The following is a 15,636-nucleotide window of genomic DNA, read 5'->3' as shown; positions in this document are numbered from 1 at the left end:
GTGCATAGACAGCTTATCTGACGATTAACAGTATTACATTTGTCTTTAAATGTCTTTTAAGAGCTCATTCTAGACATGAAGATATTAACTATATCATATCCTCCTGGTATATTAATTAAAATAGAAGTATAAAAACATAATAATTTCATTGAAATAAGTCTGATGAAGGTTTTGTAAAGGTGCTGCCTAGTTCATGAATCTGTAAAAGCCGACACTTCAATTTTATAATCATAATCCTAGTATAATTGAACGACACTTCTGATAATAAGTGCTCATTTAGTAATCCACATACCTGCTATCATCCACTCTCCGTCCTCTTAACATCAAATATTTGTATATATTCCCCATGTTCGAGTGTCATTTCAAGCCCGTAGTCGAAAGCATATGTATGTGGCTTAGTAGTCAGTTTGTTTTCTGAGTTCGGTAGTTGATTGACAGCAGTGTTTCTATTGCTAAGCCGCCATTTGGTGCCTGTTGCGAGAGCTGAGTGATAACCTTTGTATTCACTTCCTTTTTTCTCACTCTTCACTTGCTTTCTTGTTGCAGGATGGCCTACGCAGATTGTCAGGAAATGAGTACATCTTTGCCACAAAGCGTAAGTATACAAAAGAACTCGGCAGGTGATGGTTTGCAGATGGTCTGCCTTGAGTAGTTCCATTACACACACACACACACACACACACACACACACACACACACACACACACACACACACACACACACACACACACACACACACACACACACACACACACACACACACACGCACACACACAGTCATTCTTCTGTTTCTGCCTATATGTTCCCCACAGAGCCGCACCACGTCGCCAGTCACCTGGCCACTCCCCTGTCTCTAAATGACATCCCGCCTCGTATAGCCCAGACCATGGAGAATGAGGAGTCTTGGGACTTTGATATCTTTAACTTGGAGGGTGCTACCATGAAAAGGTGAGGTGACAACCGAGTGTCTATCTGAGAGACCACATCTTTTGTTTCTGAGCAGTAGAGGCAGTAGTACATACGAACTGTAGATATCAATATCACGATTGTTTCAAACTTTCACAGTTACGATTAATGAATGATTAATAAACAAAAACATTGTGTGAAATTAGCAGATCTACAAGCTCGCATCACGACACGTTGTGAGCTTGTAGATCGGTTGTTTTAGCTATTTTTGTACGTCACCATTGTACAACGATGTATAATACAGGGTTAAAGGAAGGTTTTTTTTGGTTAAAACAATGCGTTTTTTATTAAAAAGGTTAAAGCACTATATTCTGATTGTACAGTAACAGGAGTCCCCCTGTCTCTCCAGCTCTTTGATAAACTTAAAATAAATGTTCAGGTAGGTGACAAAATGTCAGCCAATCAGGAGAGAGTACCCATTAATTAGCTTAATTTTTATATTGTTCCAGTTCAAATTTTGTCTGCTCATTTCTTTGTGTCATCACTTGATCCTATTTCACTTTAATCTGTGTCCTGTCTGAGTTTTCTATCCTGATTGGATAAAATTGGTATCCTGACCTGAAAATGCATTTTCTGTTTAATAAAGTGCTGAAGAGACATGGAGACTCCTTTAGTGGAGAACACTCTAGTCTATAGCAATGAGTACTATCAGAATATAGAGCTATTTAACATTTATTTTAACTAAAGAAAATCACTTACCCTACCTTTAAGTGGTTAATAAGATTTAGTTGATTATAAAAAATCTATTCGAATTTATTTTCATGTTGATTCCTTATGAAATAAATAAAAGAAATATATATATTTTTTAAAAAACTGCTTCTTGATTATTTGATTAACCTACGTGAGCAAAATTAAGTCTGCTATTGATTCTAAATATCGGTTTTCGATATATTTTTGATGAATTGGTTATAATAAACGCCGAAATCTCCCCACAGGCCTTTGACCTTCTTGGGTCTGACGATCTTCTCTCGCTTTGGGGTGTGCGAGTTCCTGAACTGTCCCGAGGGCACATTGCGCGCCTGGCTACAAGTGGTTGAAGCCAACTACCACTCCAGTAACTCCTACCACAACTCTACCCATGCAGCCGATGTCCTGCATGCCACTGCATACTTCCTCGGCAAGGAAAGGGTGAAGGTAAAAATGTGTGCCAATTTGAACAATTAAAAAAGATCATAATCATAATAATAATAATAATAATAATAATAATAATAATAATAATAATAATAATAATAAAACAAATACTGATTGCTGGGGGGGAAACTGTTTTCTGTCTCGACCTTCAACCTTTTTATTTTTTAAAGAAAGTTTTTATGCCGTTTTCGCTGATTGATTTCGCTAGGACAGTGGAGAGAGACAGGAAGTTGAGGGCAGAGAGAAGGGGATAACATGCCCTGCAGGTGTTGCAGTGGTCTTTACAGGCTGAGCCACCAAGGTGCCCCGATCAGCTCTCGGATTACTGGGTATAGTTTAAGTGTGCTTTCAGTCCAAGATCGGCCTGTATCCGTAAGGCTTGTGAAGCCAGTACCTCTAGCTTGCTGGTTTGTCCACAGACCATGAACGTTAATTGACACAGTGGCAATGAGTTGGTTTGCACACATTTTTTAGGGAAGCATTATATTGCAGCCATATCACTCGCTGCTACGAGTTATGCGTTTGCTTTGTTATATTTAACTTTGATCTTTTCACTGTGGTCCCGGTCGGCACCTCTGCAATACTGGTGTACGCTTCTTCCTTTTATTTTGGGACAACTATAATATCATTGACACAGAATCTTGGCAAAACGCTCACTTCATTTTACATCACTTTATTTTGTCCCCCAGATAGAGCGGGGCACTCACTGCAGCAGCCACTCATGGTCGACGATGCAGTAATGGATCATTAACTCAATTACACAGTCCGATAAGTTTCTATACATGTTGGATTTGTGGAAGAGAAATAAAAGTAGGGAGAGTGCTAGTCATTCGTGATTAGATGTGAAGCTACACAGCTTTATCATGTCAGTGTGTAAACACCGCCCAGGAAGATGACAGTGATATTCCTCTGCACACGGTGTTATTTCAACTCTGTGAGAGTGTAAAGAATTGACCCGTAAGAGGCCTTACATTAATATAGAGGATTTTGCTGTGTTGGATTGCTTTAAGGAGTAAGATTTTGTACTAAGAAGTCCTGCTAGCATGTTGTGGTTAGAGGTTGTTTTTCTTTCATAAGTCTTTAGTCGTGATTACCAACACACATGCAGGCCTACTTATCGTTAGGCCTGTCACAATTAGGACATAATTGTCTAATCGTTATTTTTTAAATTTAGTTATTTTTGCATAATCGTCATAATCCTTTCCATGTTGAAAAATGTTCAAAAAGCAGAAATACAAGCTTGTAGATCATTTATTTCAGCTATTTTTACATTTTATATTTTAAAATTATTAAATATGTCAATAATTTCTTTGCATATTTCAGTTATTTGTCATATCTGCCCTGTGCAATTTTTTATCACAAAGCCTATAAAAGGCTTCATATGTTCCAATGTTCAATGGCCAAACACACAATTCAATCGCAATTATTTGAGTGACAATTAATCGTCAACTTAAATTTGTAATCGTGACAGATCGTATGTATGTTGGGATATGCTGCTCTCAACCAAATACTAGGGGACAGAAGTCCCGAGCTGAGCGTGCTCTACTGTCAATAGTTTCAGAGAAGGATAGACGGGTGCAGACTCTCAGTGAACAGTCTATAGAAACAGTCCTCACTCACAAGGTGATTTTTCTTAAAATGTTGTTATTTACCGCAGCAGCAGTCTCTGACAAACGGACGCATTTCGGCCACTCAGGCTTTCATCAGCGTGTTTCTGTGCTGCTGTCAAAGCATGGCTATGTTATCACTATGGTACCAGGAGTCCAGTCTGACCATACATGTCTTGTTAGAGAGCGGTGCTTTGGCCCAAGGGTGTCAGTGGGTCGGTGACTGATTCAGTCTGTGCACTGCCGCTGGCTAAGCTGATTACGAAATTAGCTATTTCTGACCTTAGAGACATGATCTTTCATTGGCTTAGCCAACGGACACAGTGAGGTTAAGGTCACCTAAGGGCCTTAGGTGACCTTAAAAGGCTTAGGCACAAAAAGAGCCCGCGACCGAGGGACTCTTTCCTGAACAGGCCAGAAGAGGAGTACATTTTGCTGATGAGGCTAATTTTCCCCACACGCAGGCAATTACATATCTACACAGAAGGCAATAAAGTTGCACCAGAAGAAATGGCTGTACTGAATGACGGTACGACAGTATTCAAATAGCTGTACGCCGTAAAGTCCGGCAGCGTGTCAGACTTATTATGCTCAACTTTCCTGTGATTCCAGACTCATGATTTTGATACGTAGTAAAATGCTCAGTGTTGATGTAATTCAGAGAGTGTACAAATGCAACCAAGGGTTCGTTACATTTGTAAACTCTCTTAAATTACCGGCTTTGTCGGGCGTCTATGCAAACACAATTGGCCTGTGTTTTGGGAGGGTGATATTGGTCATTGCACGTACTCCTACGGGATGGGGCGGCACCTGTCAGCAGGGAGTGTTGGGCGGGAGGAGTAGGACGAAGGCTCTACGTCCTCCTGGTGGGGGCTCCTCGGTAGGATACAACAGCAGTGACAACACAGAAATGTGTGTGAGGAGGAATCAATTGCCATAACAACTAAATTGGGGAGAAAAAGGGGTTAAAAAATAATAGGCTACTAAGGATTTCACAAAAAAAATATTAGCTGATGATTTTGCTGTGTAGTTCACAGCTAAAGTGCTCATTTGACCTCCTTTGCTATCTCCCGAAACTAGTGTTTTTCATTGTTCCATATATGATTTTCTCTTAACAGCAAAGTCTAGACCCTATTGATGAGGTGGCTGCCTTGATCGCTGCTACTGTCCACGATGTGGACCACCCAGGCCGCACCAACAGCTTCCTGTGCAACGCAGGAAGTGAGCTGGCTATTCTGTACAACGACACGGCCGTGTTAGAGAGCCACCACGCAGCGCTGGCCTTCCAGATCACCACGCGAGATGACAAGTGCAACATCTTCAAGAACATGGAACGGTATGAACTTCACCTGGAAAAGGTGTCTTATCTGGATTGTATTTGTCTCTCTGGACGTAAACTTGTCACCCCAATTCACTTTGGTGTTCACCTTAAATAAATGACACATCTAAGTTTCCAAAATAAGCTGTGTGTTTTGAAGTTATTTCTGGTTGTAATACAGTACTAACATCACAAGATGTGGCAGTGGTTCTCAAACCTTTTTAATTTCAAGGACCCATTACTCTGAGTGTATACAAACAGAACCAAATTTGGTTCCATTTGTATACTCTCAGCATTACAGACCTTTGAGGGGCCATTTGGAACCCCCTCAAAGAACCATGAGGGTCCCCACTTTGAGAACCACTGTCCTATGGAATAAAATTGTTATACTCGGATGGGGGGGGGGGGGGGGGTATTTGCACGTTGACAGTGGCAGGGTAGTAATTTGATTTAGTCCCGAAGCAGAATGCTGGTCCCCTTCGAAGGGAGAGTGTGAACAATGTCTCCATTCATCGCCACTGTCACTGCAGTCCGAAGACGGAAACCGTTCACACGGGGCTTCCATACCATTTACTACTCTTCTCCTTTCTCTTCTCCCTCTCTCTCTACGCCATGTCCTCCCTCTCAACCCCTCTGTTTGTGTCCATCTCTCTAGGAATGAATATCGTACCCTGCGCCAGGCCGTCATTGACATGGTGCTAGCAACTGAGATGACCAAACACTTTGAACATGTCAACAAATTTGTCAACAGCATCAACAAGCCACTGGCTGCTCTGGAGGAGAATGGGGTGAGATGGGAGTAAAAGAAATGTGCTTGTCATTTTAATGTCTCGCATCACTGTATATTTCTGACAGTTGGTAGCACCTGATTTTAATACTATACTGTATATCAACTTTGGAGAGTAGTGGTTATCCTCTAGGAATCACATGTTGTACCTTAAGAGAAATGCAGCATTCAGGTAAACACTATGTATTCCCAAAATAATCCTCCTTCTGCAATACACTTTAACACAGTCATCCTCGATCCAGTATTAAGTAAGCAATGATAGTATTGGTTTGAAGGGTTTTTGCTGGTTTGGTGGACCTGTCATAGCCTGAGCATGGACATCTGTGTGGGGAGAGAATTCTACAAGTTGGTACAATCTTTCTCACCTCCGTGTGGAATGCTCGGCACAGCCATTTAAAAGATGTCTGGCTTTTTTAACCACTTAAAATCCATCTACACTTGGTAAACAGGACCTGAGTTGTCTCTGTGCTTGGACCACTTTTTTCCCCGTCTACTCTACACCAAACATAGCCAATCTACAAGCTCACAACGCATTGTGAGCTTGTATATCAGCTATTTGGGGCTAATGTGCACCCCCAGTGTATGGATGGCGCTGGCGTTCAGTTAGGGCATGGATAGGAGGAATAAATAAACCCCCCCCCCCTGAATTTCTGTTTTCAAAGCAGTGGGTTCTTTTTACGTTCAAAACCATTTTGCACACTTTGAAATTATACACATTTTCACAAACTTGAAAACGACGACTCTTTCTTGATAGTGCATCTACAGTAACTGTTCTATAGGAAGCAACATTTTTCCTTTCCTAAATGAACATCTTTTTGATATTATGAGAGTGGGCCTTTGACCCTACCTACACTAAACTGCAGGCTTTCTATTCCTGGAAAGTTAGCATGCTATCATAGAAATTTATAAAAAAATGATCTTTTTTTTATTTTTTTATGACAAAACATGCCTACAGATGATGTCACTGTCCACAGCCCTCCTGAGACACAGACCGAATAGACACAAATGGTACCAAATTATAATGAGCATTAGTGAGGACCAATTAAGATAAGTCCTATATCATTTACTTTTTCGTACGATTAATTGTGAAAATAGCTGATCTGCAAGCGCACAACACAATGCGATGTGTTGTGAGCTTGTAGCTCGTAGATCACGATTTTTTTTAAAAACCATTGCACATTTTTGCCTACAATGGAAAAAGGTTAAAACATTTCTGTATGAAGAAGACAAAGACTACTTGGGGGAGTTCTCTAATACAGTAAGTGGGGTCCGGAGACCCCAAGGAGGTCTGTTAGGGGGTCCCCAGCAAAATGTGTTAATCTAGCATCAAAATCAGTTTAACCGCTTTCACCCTATCGGCTATTTGAAAATAGCGCGTTGTATCGTGAGCTTGTAGATCTGCTATTATTTTTTTGTTATCTAGGAAAAAGGTGAAATGTTTTTAAACATTTTATCAACACAAATCTTGTATGGGGGTCCCCGGCAGAAATTATTTTCAGATGGGGGTTGGCGGCAAAATACATGGCACATGACAGAAACTTTTGAGAACCACAGAATGCAGGTTTACATGAATGTTCTTCAACGCTGATGGTTTGCCTTTTGATTTCAGGGAAACGGTGATGAGGAATCCATCAAAGGTGTGCTGACGTCACCCGAGAACAGGATCCTCGTCAAGCGGATGTTGATAAAGTGTGCGGACATCTCCAATCCATGCAGGCAGCTGGAGGTCTGTATAGATTGGGCTGGACGCATCTCAGAAGAATACTTTGCACAGGTAAATTGTACTGTATAATGTATACACAGTATATACAGTATATATGTGTATATATTAAAAAAAACATGATGCTGCTGGAATATACTGCAGATGGATTTTTTTTGTGGTCATTTAACTCTGAGAGCTTTTTGGGGCTTTTTATGCCTTTATTTGATAGTATACAGTAGACTGACAGGAAATGGGGAGAGAGAGATGGGGAGTAACACGGAGTAAAGGTCGTCGGGATCGGTACTCGAACCCACGACACGCTGTCAGGCTACTAGGCATTAGCAGCCTAGGTGCCCGGACCGCTACGCCAGCCGTCCAGGGCCAATCTGTACACGTTTAAAGGCTGTCCACACCAAGCCCTCTATCTATACAGATGTTGTTTTTAAAGATTGTTCTAACTCAAGTGAATGGCAGAGTCCATACAACAACAACAGTGGTTAATTATATAGACATTGATCAGTGGTTCTCAAAGTGGGGTCCAGGGACCCTCAGGGTTCCTTGATGGGGTTCCAAATGTTGGACGCTTACAGGTCTGTAACTCTCAGAGTATACAATTGGAACCAGATGGACCCACAAGGGCGGGTCCATTTGGTTCCATTCGTACACTCTCAGAGTTATGGGGGTCCTTGAAATGAAAAGGTTTGAGAACCACCGATATGGATAGTTATAGATAGTGCTTGGTGTGGAGTCTGTGGGCGGCCCGTTCACAACAGTTTTCTGAAACACTTAGAATATCAGTGGTTCTCAAACTTTTTCATGTCAAGGACTCCCCAAAATTATATGTATTTGGCCGCGGATCCCCCTCAAAATATTTAGTTCCAAGGACCCCCAGAAGCAACGATTTGAGTTATAAATATTTGCTTTAAAAAGTATATATTCAAAGATTTGCACACATTTTCATGATTTTTCAAAAATAACAGATCTACAAGCTCATAGCGCGGCACTCTGTGCCGCGCTATGAGCTTGTATATCTGCTATTTTTTAATAGCCAAAGGAATCTAAAAATGACACACACAGATGACCGTTCCCGGTCTTAATGGGTTAACACGGAAAGATTTGACTGTGTGTGTTGGCTGTCTTCTGTGCAGACGGACGAGGAGAAGCGGCAGGGTCTACCGGTGGTCATGCCTGTGTTTGAGAGGAACACCTGTAGCATTCCCAAGTCCCAGATCTCCTTCATAGACTACTTCATCACAGACATGTTTGATGCTTGGGATGGTAAGATTGGACGCCGCAGCTACAACAGCTATGTGATCATTGGCGGATTTCTTTACTTAAATAAAAAGTAGCAATTCCACAATATGAAAAATGCCATGTATACAAGTAAAAGGTCAAAATGTTTACTTAAAGGTAGGGTAAGTGATATTTTATTTTGTTAAAAAGGTTAAAGTACTATATTCTGATAGTAATCATTGCTACGTAGCGTTTGTTCGGTCACAGGAGTCTCTCCAGCTCTTTAGTAAACAGAATATAGTACATTTTCAGGTAGGTGACACATTTTAAGCCAATCAGGAGAGAGCACTGAAAATGCATTTTCTGTTTAATAAAGAGCTGGAGAGACATTGGAGGCTCATTTTACTGAACAAACACTCTATAGCAGAGGTCTTCAACAGGGGGTCCGCGACCCCTAGGGGGTCCGCGAAATTGGAGTTTGATTAAACAATATTTTTGTTTGAAAAAAAATTATAACTTTTTTTTTCCCCAAAATGTCAAATTGTCTTTAAACATAACATGAATCCATAGCAAACAGATAAATGGAGGCACAATGCACAATAACATGGTATGTTTACACATATTTTGTAGAGAATTTTTATTTTGCACACCTACTAGGGCAGGTGCGTATAGGAGCAGGCAATATAAAACACAATTGTATACATAAATATACAATATATGTGGTAGCCCCCCCTACCCTACGAGGTAGGGGGTCCCTGCTCCATCTCCCCATCAGTTTGGGGGTCCATGGCCTGAAAAGGTTGAAGACCCCTGCTCTATAGCATGGGTTTTCAACTGGTGGTCCGTGGACCACTGGTGGTCCGTGAAGGTATTGCATGTGGTCCCTGACCATGCATTTAGTAACATAGGAAAGTGAAGATTTGTATTATATTTTATTTTATCGACCACTAGTTGAGAAACAGTATGATGTATGATGACGCATAAATGTTGTCAGTTACTTGGAAGTCGGAACTTTCACAGAAATGGGATAATGTGCCCATATCAATCGCATGTGCTTGCTCATACATATGTTGCAGTTAACATGAGTTTGGAAGGTAAGAGAACAGAATAAGGGCAACCATGGGAATTTGGGAAAGTAATGGATCAGTGGTTCTCAATCTTTTCTGAGCTCTGGACCACTAGCATATCTCAGTTAAATAATGACTGTTAAGGGCTTGATTTAATTCACCTCGAATTAACAAATTAAATTAAGGCCTTAACAGTCATTATTTAATTTCAAGCTTTTTCCCCCCACACCACGCCCATATCCCCCCTCCCAACACAACAGTGGTCCCCAGGTTGATTCTCCGTCAGGGTGGTGGTCCCTGGTTCATAATCAGTTGAAAACCCATACTCTATAGCAATGAGTACTATCAGAATATTGAGCTATTTAACACTTATTTTAACCAAAGTAAATCACTTACCCTACCTTTAACTAAAAGTACCAAAGTATTGGCATCAAAATATACTTAAAGTACCAAAGTAAATGTAATCAAATCTTTCCAAATTTGTAAAATGTTTTCAAAAGAATTGCATATCTACACGCTCACAACATGTCGCGATGCAATGCATTGTGAGCTTGTTGATCAGCTATTTTCGAATAGCCAAAGTATAAAATTGTGCTTCAGTGGTTAATGTATGTTTTCGTAATAGTAATCTAAATCTGAAAAGTAACTAGTAAATAAAAGTGTCAAACAATTGCAGTGGAGTAAAAAAGGACAATATTTGCCCCTGAGATGTTGTGGAGTGCGAGTATAAAATACCCCAAAATGTAAATACTCCAGTAAACAAACTACCTCAAAACTGTACGTAAGTACAGTACTTGAGTAAATGTACTCGCCACCACTGCATGTGATGCCACACATTGTACATCATGTCAGTGTCCTACCTAACACTTCTGTGTATTGCATCTATAGCTTTCGCCGACCTGCCCAACCTCATGCAGCATCTGGACAGTAACTTTAAGTACTGGAAAGGCCTGGATGAAAGGAAGCTCCACAGTCTGCGACCTCCTCCAGAATAGGGTGCGAGACCGTGCGCCGCGTGTGTGGGTTCAGCCCTGGACCCTGGACCTCCTGACGTCCGGAGTTTTGCCCTCCTCTCTTCTCCCTGATGTGGGTCGTCTTGCTCTTCCCTGCCAGCCCAGCCATAAAGGGCAACCCCTAGCCTCCACGTTCTCCCCGTTTCTTCTGTAGCATGCCAAGCGTCCACATGTCCATCCATAATGATCCACAGAAGGGACATCCTGACAAAGAACGACAGCTGTGTTGGACTCCACTGGCTTCTAGCCCTGTCCGGGGGAAACTGAGACAAACAAACAAAAAAAAACGGATGGCAAATGGACACACAGTATCCTTATGAACTTCTAGTGCATGTAGGGCAGTGGCAGTGTAGCTGGTCCAGTGGCATAACTGAGAGACGGTCATCAGAGCCCCCCCCCCCCCCCCCCCCTGCAGAGGGGTAAACATTGACCGGGAGACACAAAGCTGTTTATAGGCGGAAGTCGCTGATTTGGATGGAGGAATTGGTCCGATGAGCCAGATGTCCAACGTGCGTAGGACCACAGAGAAACTTAATCTTGGATCACCGTCCCCGTCCTTCTATCCACTACAAAAAGCCAGACTACTCCCTTGTGCCCCCTAAGGCCGCACCACAGAACTACACTCCACCCGCTTTGTTTTTTAAATCTATATATTTTTTTGTATGTCCTTCAGAAACACGTCCACTAATCCTGGCTAGGAAAGATATGTAGTAACACGAGGCTGTCATAAGAGACAAGGGGGGTCAAGAAGTTTTCTCGGGGGAGGGGGGGGGGTTCAGGGAGTGGAAATTTACTTAGGCCACTGGTGAGAGACTGAAAACCTCAACATCATGATCATTAGGTAACTAATTACAGATTATTTGGTAAATATTAATTTTGTCTTAGATGTTCAATATTTTCTATACTAAAAATACATACGTAGATTAGCTCATAGATAAACGAGAACAAATAAATAAAAAAGAGAGATTAAAGCCAAAACTGATTTAAGATGAATATTACTATAACTCTCAAAGTCTTGTCCACAACTATTATTATTCATATGAAACATTAACATTATAAACATTTTATTTTCTTATCAAATACTACAGTACCAGTTTGAATGAACACCTATGTATTGCACTGTATACCATATTTGAAATGTGTAAAGCTTAATTTATACTCCATTGTGTGAGGGTGCCGCATGCCAAAAAGAGCTGTTCTACAAGCTAACAACGTGGTGCAACTTGTAGATCAGTTATTTTTAGCACGCGACACCGTCATACTATGGAATATAAATTAGGCTTAAGTCTCAGTGATTTGTCCAGGGATGGGATGTTGCATTGGAGAATAAGCTGTTTTTTGTTGATCATCAGGAGTGTGTGTGTGTGTGTGTGTGTGTGTGTGTGTGTGTGTGTGTGTGTGTGTGTGTGCGTGTGTGTGTCTGTGTCTGTGGGTATTCATCGTTGCGGCAATCCCTTATTCTTGGTTTAATGCTGTAAACTGCTTGACAATTGACAATAGCAGAAATATGTGAAAACATTTTGGACTTGAAAGATGTTTTACTCCCAGAAATTTTTGTATCTGGTTTATCCTACTGAAAAGACTGCCTTATTTTATACAATATTTATACAGTACATCCCACTGTGCAACTGCAACGGACATCTGGAGTTTTTATTATTACATAGTGAAAGAAAAAAAAGAGTTATGTTCAAGTAAATCTCAATATTTTTATAGACAATGAATTTTACACTGGATTTACAGCAATTTACCATTATAGCTATCTGAATACCTGTGAAGTGGATAGTCATGAAGTGGCATTTTAGTCATGTATACAGAGAACTAAATGGTTTAGAAAGATGTGGATTACAGAATTGTCTATCACTGTCTTTAACCAGTCTAGAGGCCAATTTGTTTTGATTTTTGACAAACATCATTCTGTTTTGGCACTTGTCCAAGAATCCTTATGCACAGACCCAGGGAACAACTTTGACCCCAAGGTTGATTTCAGATTAGGATACTAATATATGGTGAAGAATGTTGCTTATTAAGAATATTTCCTATTTAAACAGTATATAAATTGCCATAAAAAGTAAGCAAAAATGGTGGTTAATAAGATGTATTGACCATGGTGTCTTTGTTTCTCTCTTATGACAGAATTGTACACTCAAATCAGGGGATTTGCTCCTTCTGATTCACTTCTTGGACTGAAGGCACGGAAAAAAAATACAAATAAAGAATTAGAACTTATTCAATGGAAAATAAAATAATGTCAATTACATGTTTGTAATCCATTTGCAGTCATGATCCAGTCTCACTCACATCTGATCTCTGCTCTTTCATTGTTATGACTGTCTTGTCCATCAATGCCAGACTCAAGCAGGCTAGTGCAGTGGTTCTCAAACCTTTTTCATTTCAAGAACCCCCAGTTTGGTAGGCATTAGGACCATGGATAGTCTATCAATGATTTAACTGGGGACCCCCTGGAACCTAGCCTGGTAAACCCTCCCTCCGGAAATCTTATTTCCATTTGATTTCAGGAGTAAATGAGATTTCCGGAGGGAGGGTTTACCAGGCTACCTGGAACCCACTCAATGACCCCTGGGGGCCACTTTGAGAACCACTAGGACACTGGTGCATTTTTTCACCTTTTCCTTGGTTTGCTTGCTACAGCCTTAATCAATAGGCTCTATGCACAGCAGCCATATTGGAAAGAAATTGGTCCTCTTCCTTACTTCCTTCCCAGGTGTTACCGATGATACTAATTAAGGCCCTGTTGCATTTAGTGTAGCACAGCTGTGGTTCTCAAACTTTTCTAATTTCAAGGACCCCCATAACTGTGAGAGTGTACACATGGACCTGTAAGTTACATTTGTACACTCTCAGAGTTACACACCCGTAAGGGGCCATTTGGAACCCCCTCAAGGAACCTTGAAGGTCCTGGACCCCACTTTGAGACCCACTGGTGTAGCAGAGTGTTTCCAGTGAGCCAACATGCACAATATCAGCACCCTGACTCTGTTTGACCACTGACCAGAATGGAACAGAGCCTTCATTAGTATCATAGTTTAAGTTAACATCTGTGAAGGAAGTAAGGAAGAGGCCCATTTTCTTTCCAATGTGGCTGCTGTGCATAAAGCCTATTGTCACCCTACATTTATTTGTGAAACGCTGCTTGTGGATGCCGGTTCATGTGGAGGTCAACCAGCAAAGGGACCGAGGTTAGCTATAATTATAGTAAGTTAATAAGACTAACGTAATAACTAACACTAGATTTTAGTTTGGACAGTGGTGTAAAGTAACTAAGTACATTTACTTAAGTACTGTACTTAAGTAAAATGTTGAGGTATTTGTACTTTACTTGAGTATTTCCAATTTCCAATACTTTTACTTCCACTCCACTACATCTCAGAGGCAAATATTGTACTTTTACTCCACTACAATTATTTGAAAACTTAGTTACTAGTTACTTTTAAGATATAAATGATTACATTATAAAACATACATTTACCAATTTAGCCCCATTTTATACCTAGGCTATTTGAAAATAGCCGATCTACAAGCTCACAACGCGTTGCGAGCTTGTAGATCTGCTATTTTCAAATATTTAGTACTTTTACTTTTGATTCTTTAAGTACATTTTGATGCCAATACTTTTGTACTTTTACTCAAGTAAATTTTTAATTCTGGACTTTTACTTGTAACAGAGTATTTTTATATTGCAGTATTGGTACTTTTACTTAAGTAAAGAATTTGAGTTATTTTTCCACCACTGAGTTTGGACCACTTCATCCACTTTCAACCTTTATCTATCTTCATATAATTGGACCTCACTCCTCACTAATGCTCATAATATGGAACCATTTTTTGTCTACTGGTCTATGTCTCAGAGGAGGGCTGTGACACCTCAGAAACAGACCTACCAGTGACTTCATCGGTAGGCAGGTTTGGTCATTTCAAACTAGATTTTATTTTTTATTTTATTTTTATGCGAAAACAATCTATAATAGATCTATTATAGCGTGCTAACTTTCAAGGAATAGAAAGCCTGCCTCCTCTGAGACACAGATCAAGTAGACACAAATTGTATATTATAATGAGCATTAGGACCAATTTACAGTATATGAAGATGGGTTGAAAATGGGTGAAGTGGTCCTTTAAAATAGAAAAAAGGCTTTAAAAAATAAGTAAATGTATTGTGTGCTTAGTCAATATTCCATTTTTATTTGTTATGGTAACATGATGTTTTTATTTCACAAAACCTTTTCTGACCTTTCTGAAAACTAAAAGCTAAAATCAAGCCTTTTTAAATAAATAAAAAAGGAACCCACCTAAAGTTTAATTAAAACAAAATTTACATTAAAAACTAAAATAAACAAATAAAATGAAAAATTAATGAAAAATGCAAAACTATATATAGATTCAACCTTCTATTACAACGGTGCAATGGCCAAAAATAACAGATCTACAAGTTACCAACGGGTCATATCTCGAAACGTGCCAACTTGTAGACAGTGGTGTAAAGTATAGTACATTTACTCAAGTACTGTACTTAAGTACAATTTTGAGGTATTTTTTATTTTACTGGAGTATTTCCAATTTTCAGTACTTTAACTTCTACTCTACTACATCTCAGACACAAATATTGTACTTTTTACTCCACAAAAATTATTTGAAAACTTTAGTTACTATTAGATTTTGATTTAATATTATTACAAAACATACATTACCCACTTAAGCCCTATACATTTTTGGCCATTTGAAAATAGCCGATCTACAAGCTCCCAATGCATCGCTTTGCTAGGCATTGTGAGCTTATAGATCTGCTATTTTCAA

At 39.9% G+C, this 15,636-nt stretch overlaps 1 protein-coding gene across 3 annotated transcripts in view; it reads left to right on the top strand.

The window, feature by feature from the left end:
- pde8a (phosphodiesterase 8A) overlaps positions 1-13,061 on the top strand; it is a 62,047-nt gene extending 48,986 nt beyond the window's left edge. For 2 of the 3 annotated variants that reach the window (XM_080437157.1, XM_080437158.1), the window contains exons 15-22: positions 547-595; positions 813-948; positions 1,902-2,100; positions 4,823-5,040; positions 5,678-5,810; positions 7,419-7,583; positions 8,660-8,789; positions 10,700-13,061. In XM_080437157.1, the coding sequence (XP_080293283.1) occupies positions 547-595; positions 813-948; positions 1,902-2,100; positions 4,823-5,040; positions 5,678-5,810; positions 7,419-7,583; positions 8,660-8,789; positions 10,700-10,806 (1,137 nt within the window). In that variant the 3' untranslated portion in view covers positions 10,807-13,061. Of the gene's footprint in view, positions 1-546; positions 596-812; positions 949-1,901; positions 2,101-4,822; positions 5,041-5,677; positions 5,811-6,764; positions 6,884-7,418; positions 7,584-8,659; positions 8,790-10,699 lie in introns of those variants that run through there. The other variant, XM_080437159.1, reaches the window with a different exon arrangement.
- The last annotated feature ends 2,575 nt before the right edge of the window (positions 13,062-15,636 follow it).

Source organism: Gymnoscopelus braueri (assembly GCF_963280865.1).
Source record: "Gymnoscopelus braueri genome assembly, chromosome: 1".
Lineage (NCBI taxonomy): Eukaryota > Metazoa > Chordata > Actinopteri > Myctophiformes > Myctophidae > Gymnoscopelus > Gymnoscopelus braueri.
This window is presented reverse-complemented; position numbering and strand designations above follow the sequence as displayed.